Source organism: Diospyros lotus, chromosome 5 (assembly GCF_014633365.1).
Source record: "Diospyros lotus cultivar Yz01 chromosome 5, ASM1463336v1, whole genome shotgun sequence".
In the NCBI taxonomy this organism is placed as follows: domain Eukaryota; kingdom Viridiplantae; phylum Streptophyta; class Magnoliopsida; order Ericales; family Ebenaceae; genus Diospyros; species Diospyros lotus.
In genome coordinates, this window is record NC_068342.1 from 33,385,484 (window position 1) to 33,400,825 (window position 15,342).

General features: G+C 38.3%; 1 protein-coding gene across 2 annotated transcripts in view; it reads right to left on the reverse strand.

Annotated features, from left to right (window-relative positions):
* The window catches only part of LOC127801103 (V-type proton ATPase subunit B2), a 30,077-nt gene extending 16,980 nt beyond the window's left edge, over positions 1–13,097 (reverse strand). Inside the window, exons 1-2 of one of the 2 annotated variants that reach the window (XM_052335959.1) lie at positions 12,940–13,097; positions 12,675–12,739 (exon numbers count right to left, since the gene is read on the reverse strand). In XM_052335959.1, the coding sequence (XP_052191919.1) occupies positions 12,675–12,732 (58 nt within the window). In that variant the 5' untranslated portion in view covers positions 12,733–12,739; positions 12,940–13,097. Of the gene's footprint in view, positions 1–12,674; positions 12,740–12,853 lie in introns of both variants that reach the window. The other variant, XM_052335960.1, reaches the window with a different exon arrangement.
* Between the last annotated feature and the right edge of the window lie 2,245 nt (positions 13,098–15,342).

Consider the following 15,342-nt stretch of genomic DNA (forward strand, 5'->3'; position numbering starts at 1 on the left):
CCTGACAATTTTTTCTAAGCTTGAATCAAATCTAGATATCACCAGATTCATATGCACTGTGAAGACATTTGTTTTAGATTAGTTTATGTTCTTAGTATTTCCTTTTAGGAAATCTGTTAGCATAATTTTCTTAATTGTAATATGTGTGTGTTAGTTTGTTTTCAAGCTGTCCGGTAGTTGGTTAAATCCGGTCAGGATGGGCAGTTAGTTGTAACTGCTCTGCTCGCCTCTATGATCTATAAATAGGGGCAGGGAGGGCTTGGAAATGCTTATGAAAACATTGGGTTATCTTGAGAGAGTTGAGCGAATGTGCTAGGCCGAGAGAAGGGTTAATTTTGTATTTCTCTTGGGGTTTTTTCTTCTCTGTTTAGTCTAAGGTTTTAGACTGAGGGAAAGAGAGATTTTCCTAGTGCATGTAATTGCCGTAAGGTTTTCAAGATAGTGGAGTTTTCATGGGCCTAAGGTAGTCTGGATGTAAGTCTCATTTATGAGACTGAACCAGGATAAAATCTTGTGTCTCTTGTTGTGTTTTATTGCTATTTTCTATTCCTATTCTTGTATTTTCTATCGAGTGATTTTGTGTCTGGCATTGGGGGTATACTCAATGAGTCTTGGAGGGATAGTTTGCTGTGTGTGGCAGTCTTAAGGTCAACATGCACCCTAATGACATCCACAAAATCACATTTAAAACCCACCAAGGGCATTACGAATTTTTGGTAATGCCTTTTGGATTAACCAATGCCCCAACAATCTTTCAAGCCCTCATGAACCAAATATTTGAGCCCTACCTCCGCCAATTTATTTTGGTATTCTTTAATGACATTCTTGTGTAAATCTATTAGAGTAAGAACATGGCAATCCCTCTAGTTTTTCTCAGCCCAATGACACATAGAAATCACTCACCACCTCCAAGAACACAAATGATAAAAGAAGTAAACAAGAATAAAAGAAAACAGTGAGAACAATGAGATTTATCCTGGTTCAATCCCAAAATATGAGACCTACGTCCAAACTAATGCTTTCTCCTTGCAATCCACTATCTTGATATAAACTTTAGGATGATTACAGTGAATACCCAAATCCACACCCAGCCCATATACCCTAAAAGCTACCTAGATTCCCTGAGATTACAAAGCTTGTCCCCAGCCTTACTCTCAGTCACTCAATCAATCCCAACCCACAAGATAGAAACAAAAAACCTTCTCGGAATAATCACTCCCTACATACCCTCACGATCTCTATATATAGGCCATAGGGACGTGAGTTACAATAGTCTAATTGACTGCCCGACTAACCGGAAATAACAAATAACTAATCCGATCAGCCACCCTTCTAGAAACATGCCTTCTAGAAGAATACACATTCTAACCATAAAACAGTAAAGAAACATACACATGCAGGCATACAAAATATATCCGCCAACAGAAAATCCTAATCTAGTACAAATAACATAACAATAGCCCTACCTTGTCCCAACACACAGAGCACTTAAGAATCATTGTACAAGTCCTCAGGCTCAATAAGTTGTACATTAAGAAGTTTAAATGTGCATTCGCACAACCCCAAGTAGAGTATCTTGGCCACATTATTTCTAGTGCAGGTGTGAGTACAGACCCCCAAAAAGTAGCAGCCATGACTGTTAGGCTAAGATTTACCAATGTGAAAGCCCTAAGGGGGTTCTTGGGCCTTACTGGGTACTATAGGCGATTTGTGAAGGACTATGGCCTCATTAGCAAGCCATTGACAGAATTGCTAAAGAAAGATGGATTTCATTGGAATGATAAAGTTGAAGAAGCCTTTGGAAAGTTGAAAACAACTATGAGTGAGGTACCCACGCTAGGTCTCCCTAACTTCAATCAGCCGTTTGTATTGGAGATAGATGCAAGTGATTTTGGAGTGGGAGAAGTGTTGATGCAAGGGGGCAGACCCCTAGCTTTCATCAGTCAAGCCTTAGCCTCTAAACATTTGGGTCTAAGTGTATATGACAAGGAACTCCTAGCTGTCCTAATAATAATAGAGAAGTTGAGGCATTACTTAGAAAGGGGCCAATTCATAATAAGGACAGATTATGAGAGTCTCAAATTTTTGTTACAACAGAAACTCCATACCCACCTCAAGCGAAAGGGTATGTCAAAATTAATGGGGTTGGATTATGTAATTCAATACCGAAAGGGGTATGAGAATAACGCTACAGATGCTCTATCCAGGTGCTTGGAGGATGGGGGAGCAGCTGCTATCACTACCTTAACACCTGATTGGTTTTTGGAAGTGAATTCCAGTTATAGTCAAGGGGCGTGACCTTGATAGCAGACCGAGCTTCACTCTTAAAAATAGGTTGTTAAGATAAGATTGGTGATTGGGGAGGAAGAATCCCTCAAGAGAAGAATGTTGAAGACTCTACATGACTCTCCCGTGGGGGGGCATTCGGGGGACCTAAATACCTATAACATGGTGAAACAAATGTTATATTGGCCAGGGCTAAAGAAGGCAATGAAAGAATATGTGAAGGCATGTGATATTTGTAGTAGATGCAAACATGAAAGCATTCACCCTCCCGGATTGCTACAACCCCTACCTATACCAAACCAAGCGTGGACTAACATCAGCATGGACTTTGTGGGGTTGCCAAAGTTAGAGGGTAAAGATTGTGTGTTAGTTGTGGTTGACAGATTTACAAAGTATGCTCATTTCTTGAGCCTAACTCACCCATTTACTACACAAGAAGTGGCTAGAGCGTTTCTAGATCAGGTGGGTAAGCTACATGGGCTACCCTAGGTGATTGTCTCAGACCGAGATAAGGTATTCACAAGCTTGCTGTGGAAGAAGCTCACTAGGAACCCATCTGCATATGTCTTCCTTCTATCACCCGGAAACCGACATGCAAACGAAGGAGTAAACCAATGCTTAGAAATCTATCTCAGGTGTGTGTGCTTAATGTACCCAACCAGGTGGCATAAATGGCTCCCTCTAGCATAATGGTGGTACAACACCAATTATCATTCCTCCCTAAAAATGACACCATTCGAAGCACTCTTTGGGTACCAACCGCCTATTTTACCACTGGGCGGGGGCCATAACTTAGTGGCCACAATGGATGACTACCTGGTCCAAAGGCAATAGATGTTGCAAACTCTAAAGAAGGAGTTAGCCAATGCACAGAACCAGATGAAACAATTCGCTGATAAGAAAAGGAGTGAGAGGGATTTCTCTGTTGGGGACAAGGTGTACTTGAAGTTGAGGCAAGCACAGCTGAAAACCATATCGCCCCACAAGGTAAACAAGCTCAGCCCAAAGTTCTACGGTCCCTATGAAGTGATTGAACAAGTGGGAAAGGCTGCTTACAAATTACAACTCCCAGAGGAGTCCTCCATCCATCCTATATTCCATGTGTCACTCCTTAAACCTTCCCATGGCAACAACCCGATGGGTCCCACCCTACCTCCAGCAGCCCAGAATAGCCAACAAGGGGCAGAACCTATAGCTATTGTTGGGAGAAGAGTTATCTACAAATAGAAGGCACTAATCACGCAAGTGTTGGTGCGCTAGTCCAACCTCCATCCAGAGAACAATACATGGGAGTACTTGCCAGATTTCCTATAGCAATTTCCCCAAGCAACTGGGCTACTTTAACGTACTTGAGGACAAGTAGCATTTCAAGCAGGGGGCAATTGTCATCGTCCCGTAGTTGGGAGCATTAGGAGGAGGGTATTCTTGTAATAAAAGCAGGAGGTAGTTAGAGAATGGTATTATTATAATAAAAGCAGGAGGTAGTTAGAGAATGGTATTATTGTAATAAGATCAAAAGGTAGTTAGGGAATAATTCAAATGGAGATTGTAATTCAAATGTGGCGCCGAGGCTGGGTATATAAACCAAGCCCTACGACCAGAATGGATATGAATGGAAAAGTATTGATTTTGTTTTCCCTCCAAATTTCTCTCTCTCTCTCTCTAAATTCCATACCTTCATTCTTCTAATTCTCTCACTCGAACCCTCAATTCCCACACAATTCCCACTGAATTGAGAGAGAATTTCCTTGTCAAAATTGAGTTCTGACAGATTGATTCTTGCTTCTCCATGTAACCACATTTCCCCATAGCTTGGTATAACCAAAAGTTGACTAGTTGTCCTCACAAGACCCTGCCCAATCTGCATTAACAAAGCCTTCAATTCCTCTTTCCTCATTTTTCTGGAACATTAATCCCTTTCCAAGTGTCCCTTTGAGATATCTTAGAACATGAAACATAGCATTCATATGCCTTCAAGTAGAAGAATGCATATACTGACTAATTGCACTTACTGCATAAGCTATGTCTGGCCTAGTAAGTGACAAATAAATCAACCTCCCAACCAATCTTCCTTTGGAACCTTTCTTTTTCTACAGGAGTATCATCTTCTTTTTCTTCAAATTTTCAGCCTTTTTCTAAGGGAGTCCCAGCAGGTCTGCATGCTAACATTCTTGTATCTTTCAGCAAATCAAGTGTATATTTCTTTTGTGAAATAAATAGGCCTTCTTTGCTCCGAGCCACTTCCATTCCTACGAAGTATCTCATGATTCCTAGGTCTTTAACTTCAAATTCAGCCATCAACTGTTTCTTCAAGTTTTCAATTTCCTGCAAATCATCCCCTATCACAATAATATTATCAACATAAATAGTGTTCTAAAAGGCGGTCGACAAGGCGCTAGGCAGCCCCTGGCAACTGCAAATACCTTCAAATCACCCCCTTAGGCGTCGGGCCTGATTAATCGGGCCCAAGCGGCACCTAGGCGACCGATGCGGCCAAGGCAACGCCTCCCAGACGTGTTTTTTGTGCCCGATTTCTCCCTCCCTTTTATATCCTCTCCTCTCGTGACTGTGGTTGGGCTCGTCTGTTGCTCGACTCCATCTCAGATCAAATGGATGGATCTAACAATTGACAGCCAGATCTGAGCGGCGATGATGGAATAGCTAGATCTAGCGGTGCTACAAGAAGGAGACGATGATGGAACAGCGGCGAAGCAGGAGCGATGATGGCCAATTGGCATGGGTCGGCTTGGGTTGTGGTTGCACTGTAGTGGACGATGGTAGTGATCACCCCGCTAGGCTCTGATGAGAGCCGAGGATTTGCTAATAACTTTATATATATATATATATGCATAATATTATACATATAATATCAATTTATAACTTTATATATATATAAATAGGGATAGATTTATATATACAGCCTCTATATATATATGATTTGTTTATATATATATATATATGAACATATATGTATGTATGTGTATTTGAGATAATATAAATTTTATTTAAATAATTTTTTTATGCCCCACCTAGGCGGCCTAGGCGTTAGTCTAGTAGCGCCTAGCACGTTTTAGAACACTAAACATAAACAATTAGTATAGATTTCTTTCCATTTGTTGTGGGTTTTATAAACAAGGTATGGTATGTTTGTCCTTGTTTATACTCTAATCAGTTTAGGGTCATGCTGAATTTCTTGAACCAAGTCCTTGGGAACTGCTTTAATTCATATAAAGACCTTTTTAGTTTACAAACATTGCCACTGCCAACTTCATGCTCAAACCCTGGGGGGATCTTCATATATATTTCCTCATCCAAATCACCATTGAGGAAGGCATTTTTAATGTCAAATTGGAATAGGGGCCACTCTAAATTAATAGCAATAGAGAGTAATACTCAAATGGAATTAAGCTTAGCAACAAGAGCAAAAGGCTCCTCATAATCAATCCCATAGATTTGTGTAAACCCTTGGGTCACCAATCTAGCCTTATATCTTTCAACACTTCCATCTACATTATGTTTCACAGTAAATACCCACCTACAACCAACTACCTTCTTGTTTGGAGGCAGATTCACAATATCTCAAGTATCATTTCCAACTATGGCAGTCATTTCTTTCATAACAACAACCTTCCACTTAGGATCATTCATAGCACTTTGAATATTTTTTGGAATTTCAATGCTATCAATTTTTGCAACAAATCCTCTGAACTGAGGAGAGAATTTTGTATAAGTCAAATGGTTAGAAATAGGATACTTAACACATGATCTTATCCCTTTTCATAGAGCTATAGGAACAACCCAATCCAAATCATCCCCCCTTGTAGTATTGTTGTCAGTATTGTGAACAACAGTGTTATCCTCTGATGGAACAGCCTCTGGAAGTGATGGTTGACTATGCTGAGGTTCCTGATGGCCTTTAGGTCGTCTGGAATAGACGAGCAAAGGGTTGTTGGCTGCTAAATGTGGAGGATGAAGAGGGATAGAAACTGCAAAGGGTTGTTGGCTGCTAAATGTGGAGGATGATGGGGGATAGAAACTGTCATCTCAAGCTTAGAGTCAATAGGAGAGTCAAAAGAAGAATTAGGAGCATGAGGATCAGAAGAATTAGAAGGGATAGGTTCTGCCAATGTGTTGCCAAGAATTGATGCTGAGGATGCTCCCCCTTGAGAACAAACTGGTAGTGTAGGATCAAGAGGGGGAAGGGAAATGGGAGGATCACAATTGGGATCATTAATTACCTCTCGAGAAGCATTAGAGTGATAAAATGGAAGATCCTCATAGAAGGTGACATCAGTGGACACAAAGAATTTTCAGTTGGTAGTACAATAGCACTTGTATCCTTTTTGGAAAGGAGAATACCCAACAAAGATACACTTGTGAGCCTTGGGGAATTTGGTATGAGAGAGGTTATTGTTGTGAATGTACACAATGCACCCAAATATACCTTAGGATCAATTGAAGATAGATAAGGAGCATTTGGATATAGATCACAAAAGGGGAGTTTGGAATTATAAGGTTTTAGATGGGAGATGATTCATTAAATAAGCAGTTATAAGGACAGCTTTCCCCCAATAGAAATGAGGAACATTGGTAGTAAACATCATAGCTCTAGCCACCTCTAGGAGGTGTCTATTTTTTCTTTCAGCCACCCCATTTTGTTAGGGTGTGTATGGATGAAAAATACCATGTTCGGACAAGTAGTCAGTGAAATCATGAGAAAAATACTCTCGGTCATTATCAGTTTGAAAGATATGAATAGAAGTTTGGAACATATTCAAAATGAATTTGTAAAATCTTTTGAAAATGCTGCTAGCTTCTGACTTTTCCTTCATTAGGTATACCCAACAAGCTATAGAATAATCATCAATGAATGTTATAAACCATCTAGAACCAGTGATATTAGGATATTTAGAAGGACCCCAAATATCACTATGTATCAAATGAAATGGTTTAGAGGGTTTAGAGGGTTGAATAGAGTGGTGAGATCTAGGCTGTTTTGCAAGAGTGCATTGTTCACATGAAAAAATTTGCTATTTATTGATGAAAATTTCAAGATACAAGGATTTTAGGTAAGGAAAGCTAGGGTGTCCTAAACGTTTATGCCATAACAAGACTTTGGCATTGGTTGTTACGTTTAGAACAACCTTATTTGTAGAGGAATTTGGAAGATCCCCTGCCATATAGTAAAGACCATCCCTTGCCTTAGCACTAGCAATCATCCTCCCCGATACTTGATCTTGAAATAAACAATAGGATGGGGAAAATGTTACACTACAGTTCATATCCTTGGTAACCCTACTAACTGATAGAAAATTGCATTGCAATCCTAGAACACGTAGGACAGATTTTAGTCTTAGTTTTGAAACACGCACTATTCCAACTCCCAAGGCAGAGAAGGTTGTGTCATTAGTCATAGAGATATCAATAGAGGAGTTACAAGGTGTATATTCAGTCATTAAATTTGCAGAACTTGACATATGATCCGATGTATCAGTATCCACTATCCACACATTCTTAGGAAGCCTTTTTGAAATTAGGGAGTAGTATTGAGAGTTACCTTGCAAGGCTATGGATGTTGTGGACTAAGGATTAGGAGAACTTGATCAAGTTGTACCTTAACTGAGTAGCATGTATAAGGCTTGGATTTGCTCTTCAGATAGGTTCAGATTTGTGTCGTTTCTGGTTTCATTAGAAACCTCTGCAGCATAGGCTAATCTTGGGGTTTCCTTCTTGATTTGTGGCTTCCAATTACCTGGTTTGCCATGAACCTTCCAGCATGCCTCCTTTGTGTGGTAGGATTTCTTACAATGGTCACACCACAATTTTTCCTTTCCTTGATTCTTTGATAAAACCTCCCCCGTTTGACAGAAGCAAGAGCCAAATTCTGATGATTTAGAATAGGATCATTTAGTTGTTGAAGCATTACCTTATGCCTGCTTTCTTCCCTCCTTATTTCTACTAACACTTCTCTAAGGGATGGTAAGGGCTTTGTACCCAAAATTCTTCCCCGAACTTCATCCAAATCAGGGTTAAGGCCATGTAGAAAATCAAAGATACGATCCTTTTCTACCATCTTATTGTATTTGTTACTATTAACTGGGGATTCCCAACTGACAGTATAAAACATGTCCTTTCATGCCATAATTTCACTAAAATGTTAAAATATTTCATAACACTGAGATTACCTTGTTTGGTTGTTCTAATGGCTAACCTGAGTTCAAAACATTAGGAGGAGTTTTCCAAGTCCGAGTATATCTCTTGGACTGAATCCCATATCTCCTTTGCTATCATGTAGAATGGGTATGTTCTGCCAATTCTTGGCTCCATAGAATTTATTAGCCATGTTGTTACTGTTTTGCCCAAAGTAATAGAATGCTGGAATTATGGGAGAAATCAAGAAGAAATAAAAGATGATTCGGCAACAGTTAGTTATCAGGATTTAAATGTAACTAATTGTAATTTCTAAGGGTAGTTTTGACTTTTATAAGTTAGTTATTTTCCCTTAGGTAGTTTCGCCCCTCTAGTTTATAAATAGCTGGGTGTGGAGGTCAGTTCGATCATCAATCAATTGTATCTTTCATTCCCTTGTGATCAAATACAATGAGAGGCGAGAGAAAGAGCTGTGTGATTATAGTTCTTGTTGTCTTCTATTAGAGTATTGTATTTGAGAGGCAAGGAGAGGCGAAAGAGAGGTATTCTTGTACTGGTTTTGCATACGATTCTAGTGGATTGGTTGCTTCTTGGATTGCTAGATGTAGTGCCATGTAAATGGCATGAACCAGGGTATGTCGTGTGTGTTGCAATATGGTTTGCTTTTTTTTTTCTATTTTAATTCTGTTCTAATTGTTTACTTTTTTGTTTTGAATGTTGATTGAATTCGGTGAGGTTTCTGAGTGATTCTTGGTTTATTAGAGTTCTCTGTTTAACACATGCCATGATAGTTAAGTTTTCCGCCTCCCAAATGCCATAAGTAGCTACAGTTGTTGGTGGAGTGGGGATAAAACCAATTAGATACCCTGCTTTGCCTTTTCCTTTAATCACTAGCATCACCGATTGAAACCACTCTCTAAAATTACTCCCATTTAACTTGTGTTGAGTAATTTGTAGAGGGTGATTATCAATAGGAATTGTGGAAAAATTTGTGGAGAAGGAAAAGGAGGAAGGGTGCTTGGAGAGCTTGTGGCTGAGGTTTCGGTTAGGGATGGATTTTGTTGGGCTTCAGCCATGATCGAAATAGCCAATACTTCAATGCTATTTATGATCGAAACAGAACTCTGATACCATGAAACAAGCTTAAAAAACCTTGAAAGCTTGATAAATTTCTATTGAATATGTGTGGTACATATATACAGGTTACATCCTACTTTTTCTCCTATAAAGTAGGAGAAAATTTAGGTCATTTATCCCCTAGCAACTAGGGAGAATTATCTCCTAAAAATTAGGAAACATATCAAACTTTAAAACTTGAACAAAACTTTAAACTTTAGAATTATCTATTTGATTTAAACTTCAACGTGTGCTTCTTCCTTTATCCTCAGCCTCTATCCATCTATCATGCTCCTTTTTTAACTTTAAATCTTCTAATCTTGTCCAACAATAAACAACCAAAACATATGACCCTAAGAACTCGTATGAATGGGATATTGAACATCCCTTTTCTCTACTCTAACCTAAATACTTTAGGAACGTCAAAGTGTACAAAGAGAAGAACTAAAAGGTGCAAGGGCACTATTCTCAAGTAAAGCTGCTCATCGAGCAGAGGAAGAAGAATTCCAAGTACATGCAATAGTTGGTTGTGTGACAATGATCCAGCCATGCCATCTGTAGAATACACTTGAAAGGAACTTCTTTAATTGCTTCTATCAACGGCGAAGTATATTAGATGGCCGACATATAAGCTTTACAAGCCTTACATGAACAAAGGATATATTGGTTCAAAGGACGCTTGTCATATACTAAGCAAGATTGAATCCATTATCATCAAACCTTTCTTCTTGATGCATCACATGAATAAGAAAAGAAAGTAGGTATTTTAACTACACCAAATTTATATGTTAGGGCTTCCTCCGTTGATGTATCGATAACAAGTCAAGTTAAATGAGCTCCTTGTTAGTATATTACAAATTGACAAAACCATACGTCAAGCTCATAGTTATCAAAGGCGCGCCACAGAGCCTCATCACCACTGAGGTGCTGCCTAGGTGCATTCTTTGTATATATAAATGGGTTAAAACTCTATTTCTTGTCCATTTGTCATCTTAGACCTGATTTCTTATTGATTTGATTACATATTATTGTACCGATGAGAGGCAAACCTAGCGGTGTAAGCCAGAGAGTTTACCAGATCTCCCACTCTCCAAAATCCTCTGGCAGTGATGTTCACTCCCTAGAGAACTACTCATGCCTGTGTTCTACTTCATTTTTGTTTCTTTCTTCTAATTTCTTTTGCAATTAGAAAAAACTAATTTTATGTTATAATTGTTTTTTTCTTCGTGTTCTACTCTAAGGTTTTTTTCTTTCTTCTAATTCTATTACAATTTAGAAGAAACTAATTGCTAAGAAACAAATGTTTTCATTGTGTGATCTACTGCTTTTTTTTCTCTCTTATAATTTCTCTTGCAATTTAAAAGAAACTAATTATTTTTCTATAACTTTTTGTGTTGTGTGTTCTGCCATAATTTTTTTTTTTTTTTTTCTTTTTGTTTCTTCCAATGTTCAAAAAGGCGGCCTAGGCACCGCCAAAGCGTTAGGCTGCCCCTAGCTGCTGCGAATTCATGCCAATCGACATCCTAGGCGTCGACCCCGATCAAGCTGCACTCCCCCTCCCCCTCCCCCTCCGCCTCCGCTACCACTAGCATTGTTGATCTGACCATCACCGCCGTCAGCGGAGCTGGATCTGAACTTCTCAACATCCATATAAGTGCAGAATAGATCATCCTTCGATCTGATCTCGTCGAAGCTCCTTGAGGGGCCATTAAAGGGGTCGGAGACAAGATCCAAGTCATCAGGTAGGCGGACGTTCACCTTGGAGTGGGCTCGCCGATGGTGAGCGGCCCCGAAGGCGCCAGAGGGGTTCCCAAGGGACATCGTCAGAAGTTTATGAATACTTTGGGAGGCAGAATTAGGGCTTGAATTGGAGGGATCTTGCATTTTGACGGCCTCACCTAGGCTCTAAGCCCCAATCTAGCACCCAACTGGCGCCCAGCACGTTTTAGAACACTGGTTTCTTCTAATTGCAAAAGAAATTAGAAAAAAACTAATTGTCTTCCTGTAATTGTTTTTTGCAGTGTGATTTGCTAGAACTTTTTCTTTCCTCTAATATCTTTTGCAATTAGAAGAAACTAATTGTTTTTTTTTTTCAATGATATTAGTTGCTATTATAGGGCTAGTTGGTTATCACTTATGACTCTATGAGTTTGCATCTACCACCTTATACATATTTAAAAAAATAGTGTATTAAGTATTTTATGAGCATGTCGAATAAATGCGTGCCCCATGTGCCTAAGGCTTGTGCTTCGCTTGCACCTCGCTCCTAGGCCCCAAGCAGTAATCTGCACCTCAATGTGCCTTGTGCCTTTGACAACTATGGTCAAGCTCCAATGCACAAAAGGAAAGCATGCTACAGTTTGAATTAGCACAAGATGAAATGAGATCTTACAAAATATAATATTCAATGGATGAATCCAATGAACAAAAAGAAAGCATGCTACAGTTTGAATTAGCACAAGCTGAAATGGGATCTTATAAAATCTATATTTGATAGAGTTTCACTTGGGCCAACACTTCATCCGCCTGTTGATGAAGGTGAAATTGTCAAGGACTCAGAGCAAGAAACCTATATGCAGATCTGAAGGTTTGAAATCCAAATACAAAAATAGACTGGACTAGTGTCAATCTCCTCTTTCCAATACAACAGTTGGTATAAGAAATGTGTTATAGTGGTTTTGCCTTTTTATAAAGTATCAAATAAGATGCAAACTACCAAACATCCCATGCTTGAGAAGCATTAAGGTTTATGAATTCAACAGGGATTTTCTTTATCAAGAAAAAATGAAGTACTGACTATGTGACTAGACGTCTCCAAGTATTATGGAGTACATATTAAAATGTTGGTAGTTTCTCCATGTGGGTATCATTCAAGGTACCAGCATAATTTGGTCGCATGGTTAAACAGTGAATTGCAGTAATATCCAACTTTTGAGCACAGTCAACATTACAAATACATAGATTGCTTCTGAGCCAAAAAAAAACAGAGCACTAACCATCCAAAAGTTAAACAAACACATTTATACGCCCTCTCCAATTATGACTTCAGCACTTGAAGTTAGCGCATATAATAACGTAAATATCACAAACAGGCACATGTTTGCTTAGACTAAACAACATACCCATGCCGATCTCCAGCGTTCCCTCATCCATGTCAACATTGTTTGTGGCCGCACCCATATTCAACCTGAATGCACAAAGTTCACAACAAAATCACCAATTGAGTAGGCGTATATACACGCCCTTGTTATCGAAACGGCTAGGGCAAAGTAACCGCAAAAGAAAAGGATAGACGGTGAACCAGGCTTCGATCGAATAATCATGCAAACTGATGAAATCAAATTGCACTGAGCCCAAATCGAAGAGTGGATCTGAAAAGGAACGCACCTTTTCTTGATCTGAGATGGAACGTTGGAGGGAGAGGGAGAGAGAGAAGAGAGAGAGAAGTGAGATCTAATGATAAGAGTTAAAATTATAGGTTTGTGGAACAGGGGAAAAAAATGGGGAAATTTCTTGCGATGATGTATGATGTATGCATCTCAGGTGGAGTGGCGATCCTGTACGTCGCGGGCCAACATAAATTTGGTGCCTCCTACGTGGACGCATAACATTTGTCGGTGCACGAACTGTATAGCTGGCTTGTTGGGGCCCACAACGAGAAGACACGTGAGAGGCGTGAGCGAAATAAAATAAAAGAGAAAATTAATTTGAAACCAAAGCAATTTGGGTTTGGAGATCATAAAACGACCACCACACCCATGTCATCTTGAGGTGGCTCTCCTTGCCCTTCCCATCAATTTGCCCATATTAAAATAAAATAAAAAAAAAGACCATTTTGTGACAAGCAAGAATAAAACCCACATTAGGTTCTAGCAAAATCTAGATAGAGAAGAAAAATAAGAGATGGGTCATACTAAATCGATAAGTTTATTTATTTTATTTTTTTCCATATTCATCTTTATTCATTTTTATTATTTTTTTTTATTTCATTCTCTTTATATTTTTTTTATTAATACATCATTATGAGCGTCCCCGCTGTTTGGCCTTACAATTTCAACAAAAAAGATAAATCAAGGAATTCAGCGTACAGATTTTGATCCTTAGTATAATCGCAAACATGAGAGCGACAAATATTTTTTATTTTTCAAGATCACTCCTTATTTGCTAAATTATCTTCTGTTCAGTGTTCGAACACGAAATTTGAGGCCCAAAATATAATACCCCAATACATTAGATGTGGTCACTGCCAAATACTTATGTCAAATCACATTTGTAATGAATGAATGAGGAACTTCCTTAACCTACGTTTGATACTATAAGACTAAGGAAATGGGAAAGGAATCTCATTCCGTTCATCTCCATATTTGGTACAAATATGAAAGGAATAACTAATCCATTCTATTATATTATTATGTTTAGTACGCATTCATTTTGATAAAATGGAATGATACAAATCAACCATTTGATACAAAATTTATTTTTATTATAAAAATTAAAAAATCTTATAAAAACCATTTTTAATTCCAAATAATCATGTAATTTATTGAGTACACGTGGAAAGATTTATTTTTGCCCCATTTTAGCTAAACGTAACCAATAAAAATTGAATTAAAAATTATTTAATTTTCAAAAAAAATATTTAATTGTAACCTATAAAGAGTGGTTCGTGTTGGTGTCGATAGTGGAGAAGGAAGAGATGAGGGTGGTTTGTTGTGGTGTTGGCGGTAGAGGAAGGATAGGTTTGGGTGGATTTTGACCAAATTTGGTTTGGAAAAGGCTAACAGTTGTGGTGGTCAGTAACGAAAGGGAAAAGGTGGGATGCAATGGGTTTAATCAAATTTGTGCAGAAAAGATGGAAGATTATAGTCAATGTGGTTTATGGTGACTTTTGGCTAAGGAAAAAATGAGGGTGGGTTGCAGTGCTGCTGGTGGCATAACAAAAAGGCCTAATAATGGTTTTCAAGCAAATTTGGTTTGACAAAGGTAAATGATCACGGTGCCACAACCAAAAAAAAAAAAAAATAAGGGAATGATTGTGGTGGGTTCGATCATATTTATAAGAAGGATATAGAAGTTTGCAAAGATGAGGGTTGTGGGTGAGTTTTAGCAAAGGAAGAGAAAAAAGTAAGTCACGGTAATGTCACTAGTAGAAAAGAGGTAGTTAATGGTGATTCTCGACTAAATCTAGTTCAAATGAGGAAAAGGGTTGTGCTAATTGGCGATGAAAAATGGAGGATGATTGTGGTTCACGATGAAAGATGGTGAAACATGCCAGAAAACTAGACCGACAACCACAAGTGGCAACATACAACAATAGTAGGCAAAGACAAATGATAGAAGGCAACGGTTACTGGGAGAGGTTTTCACATATAATGGTTTGATTTTTTATGAAAGGTGAAAAATGATTGAGTCTTGGTTTACCTATCTAGCATTTTGTAATTAAGAGAAAAACAAGAGGAGTAAATTTATCATTAGCTGATTCATTCCATGTAATGGAAAACCTTTTCATCCATTTTATGACAGAAAACTTTTTCATCACTTTGAGGGAATGGACCATTCATTTTTTCGTACTAACTAAATGAAGGAATATGTGTGTTGTTTCATAGGCAAAAGCTTATTAAAAGATATAAAAAAAAAAACCTCAAAAGTCTAAAATAACGCTGTAAGAAAAAGTAAACACCCAAGAAGGGATGAATTTGAACTTCTCTTGATTTTAAAGAATCTTTGGATAAAACAATTTAGACTTTTTTAAATTGTGAACATTAATATTTTAAATACAACATTGATAGA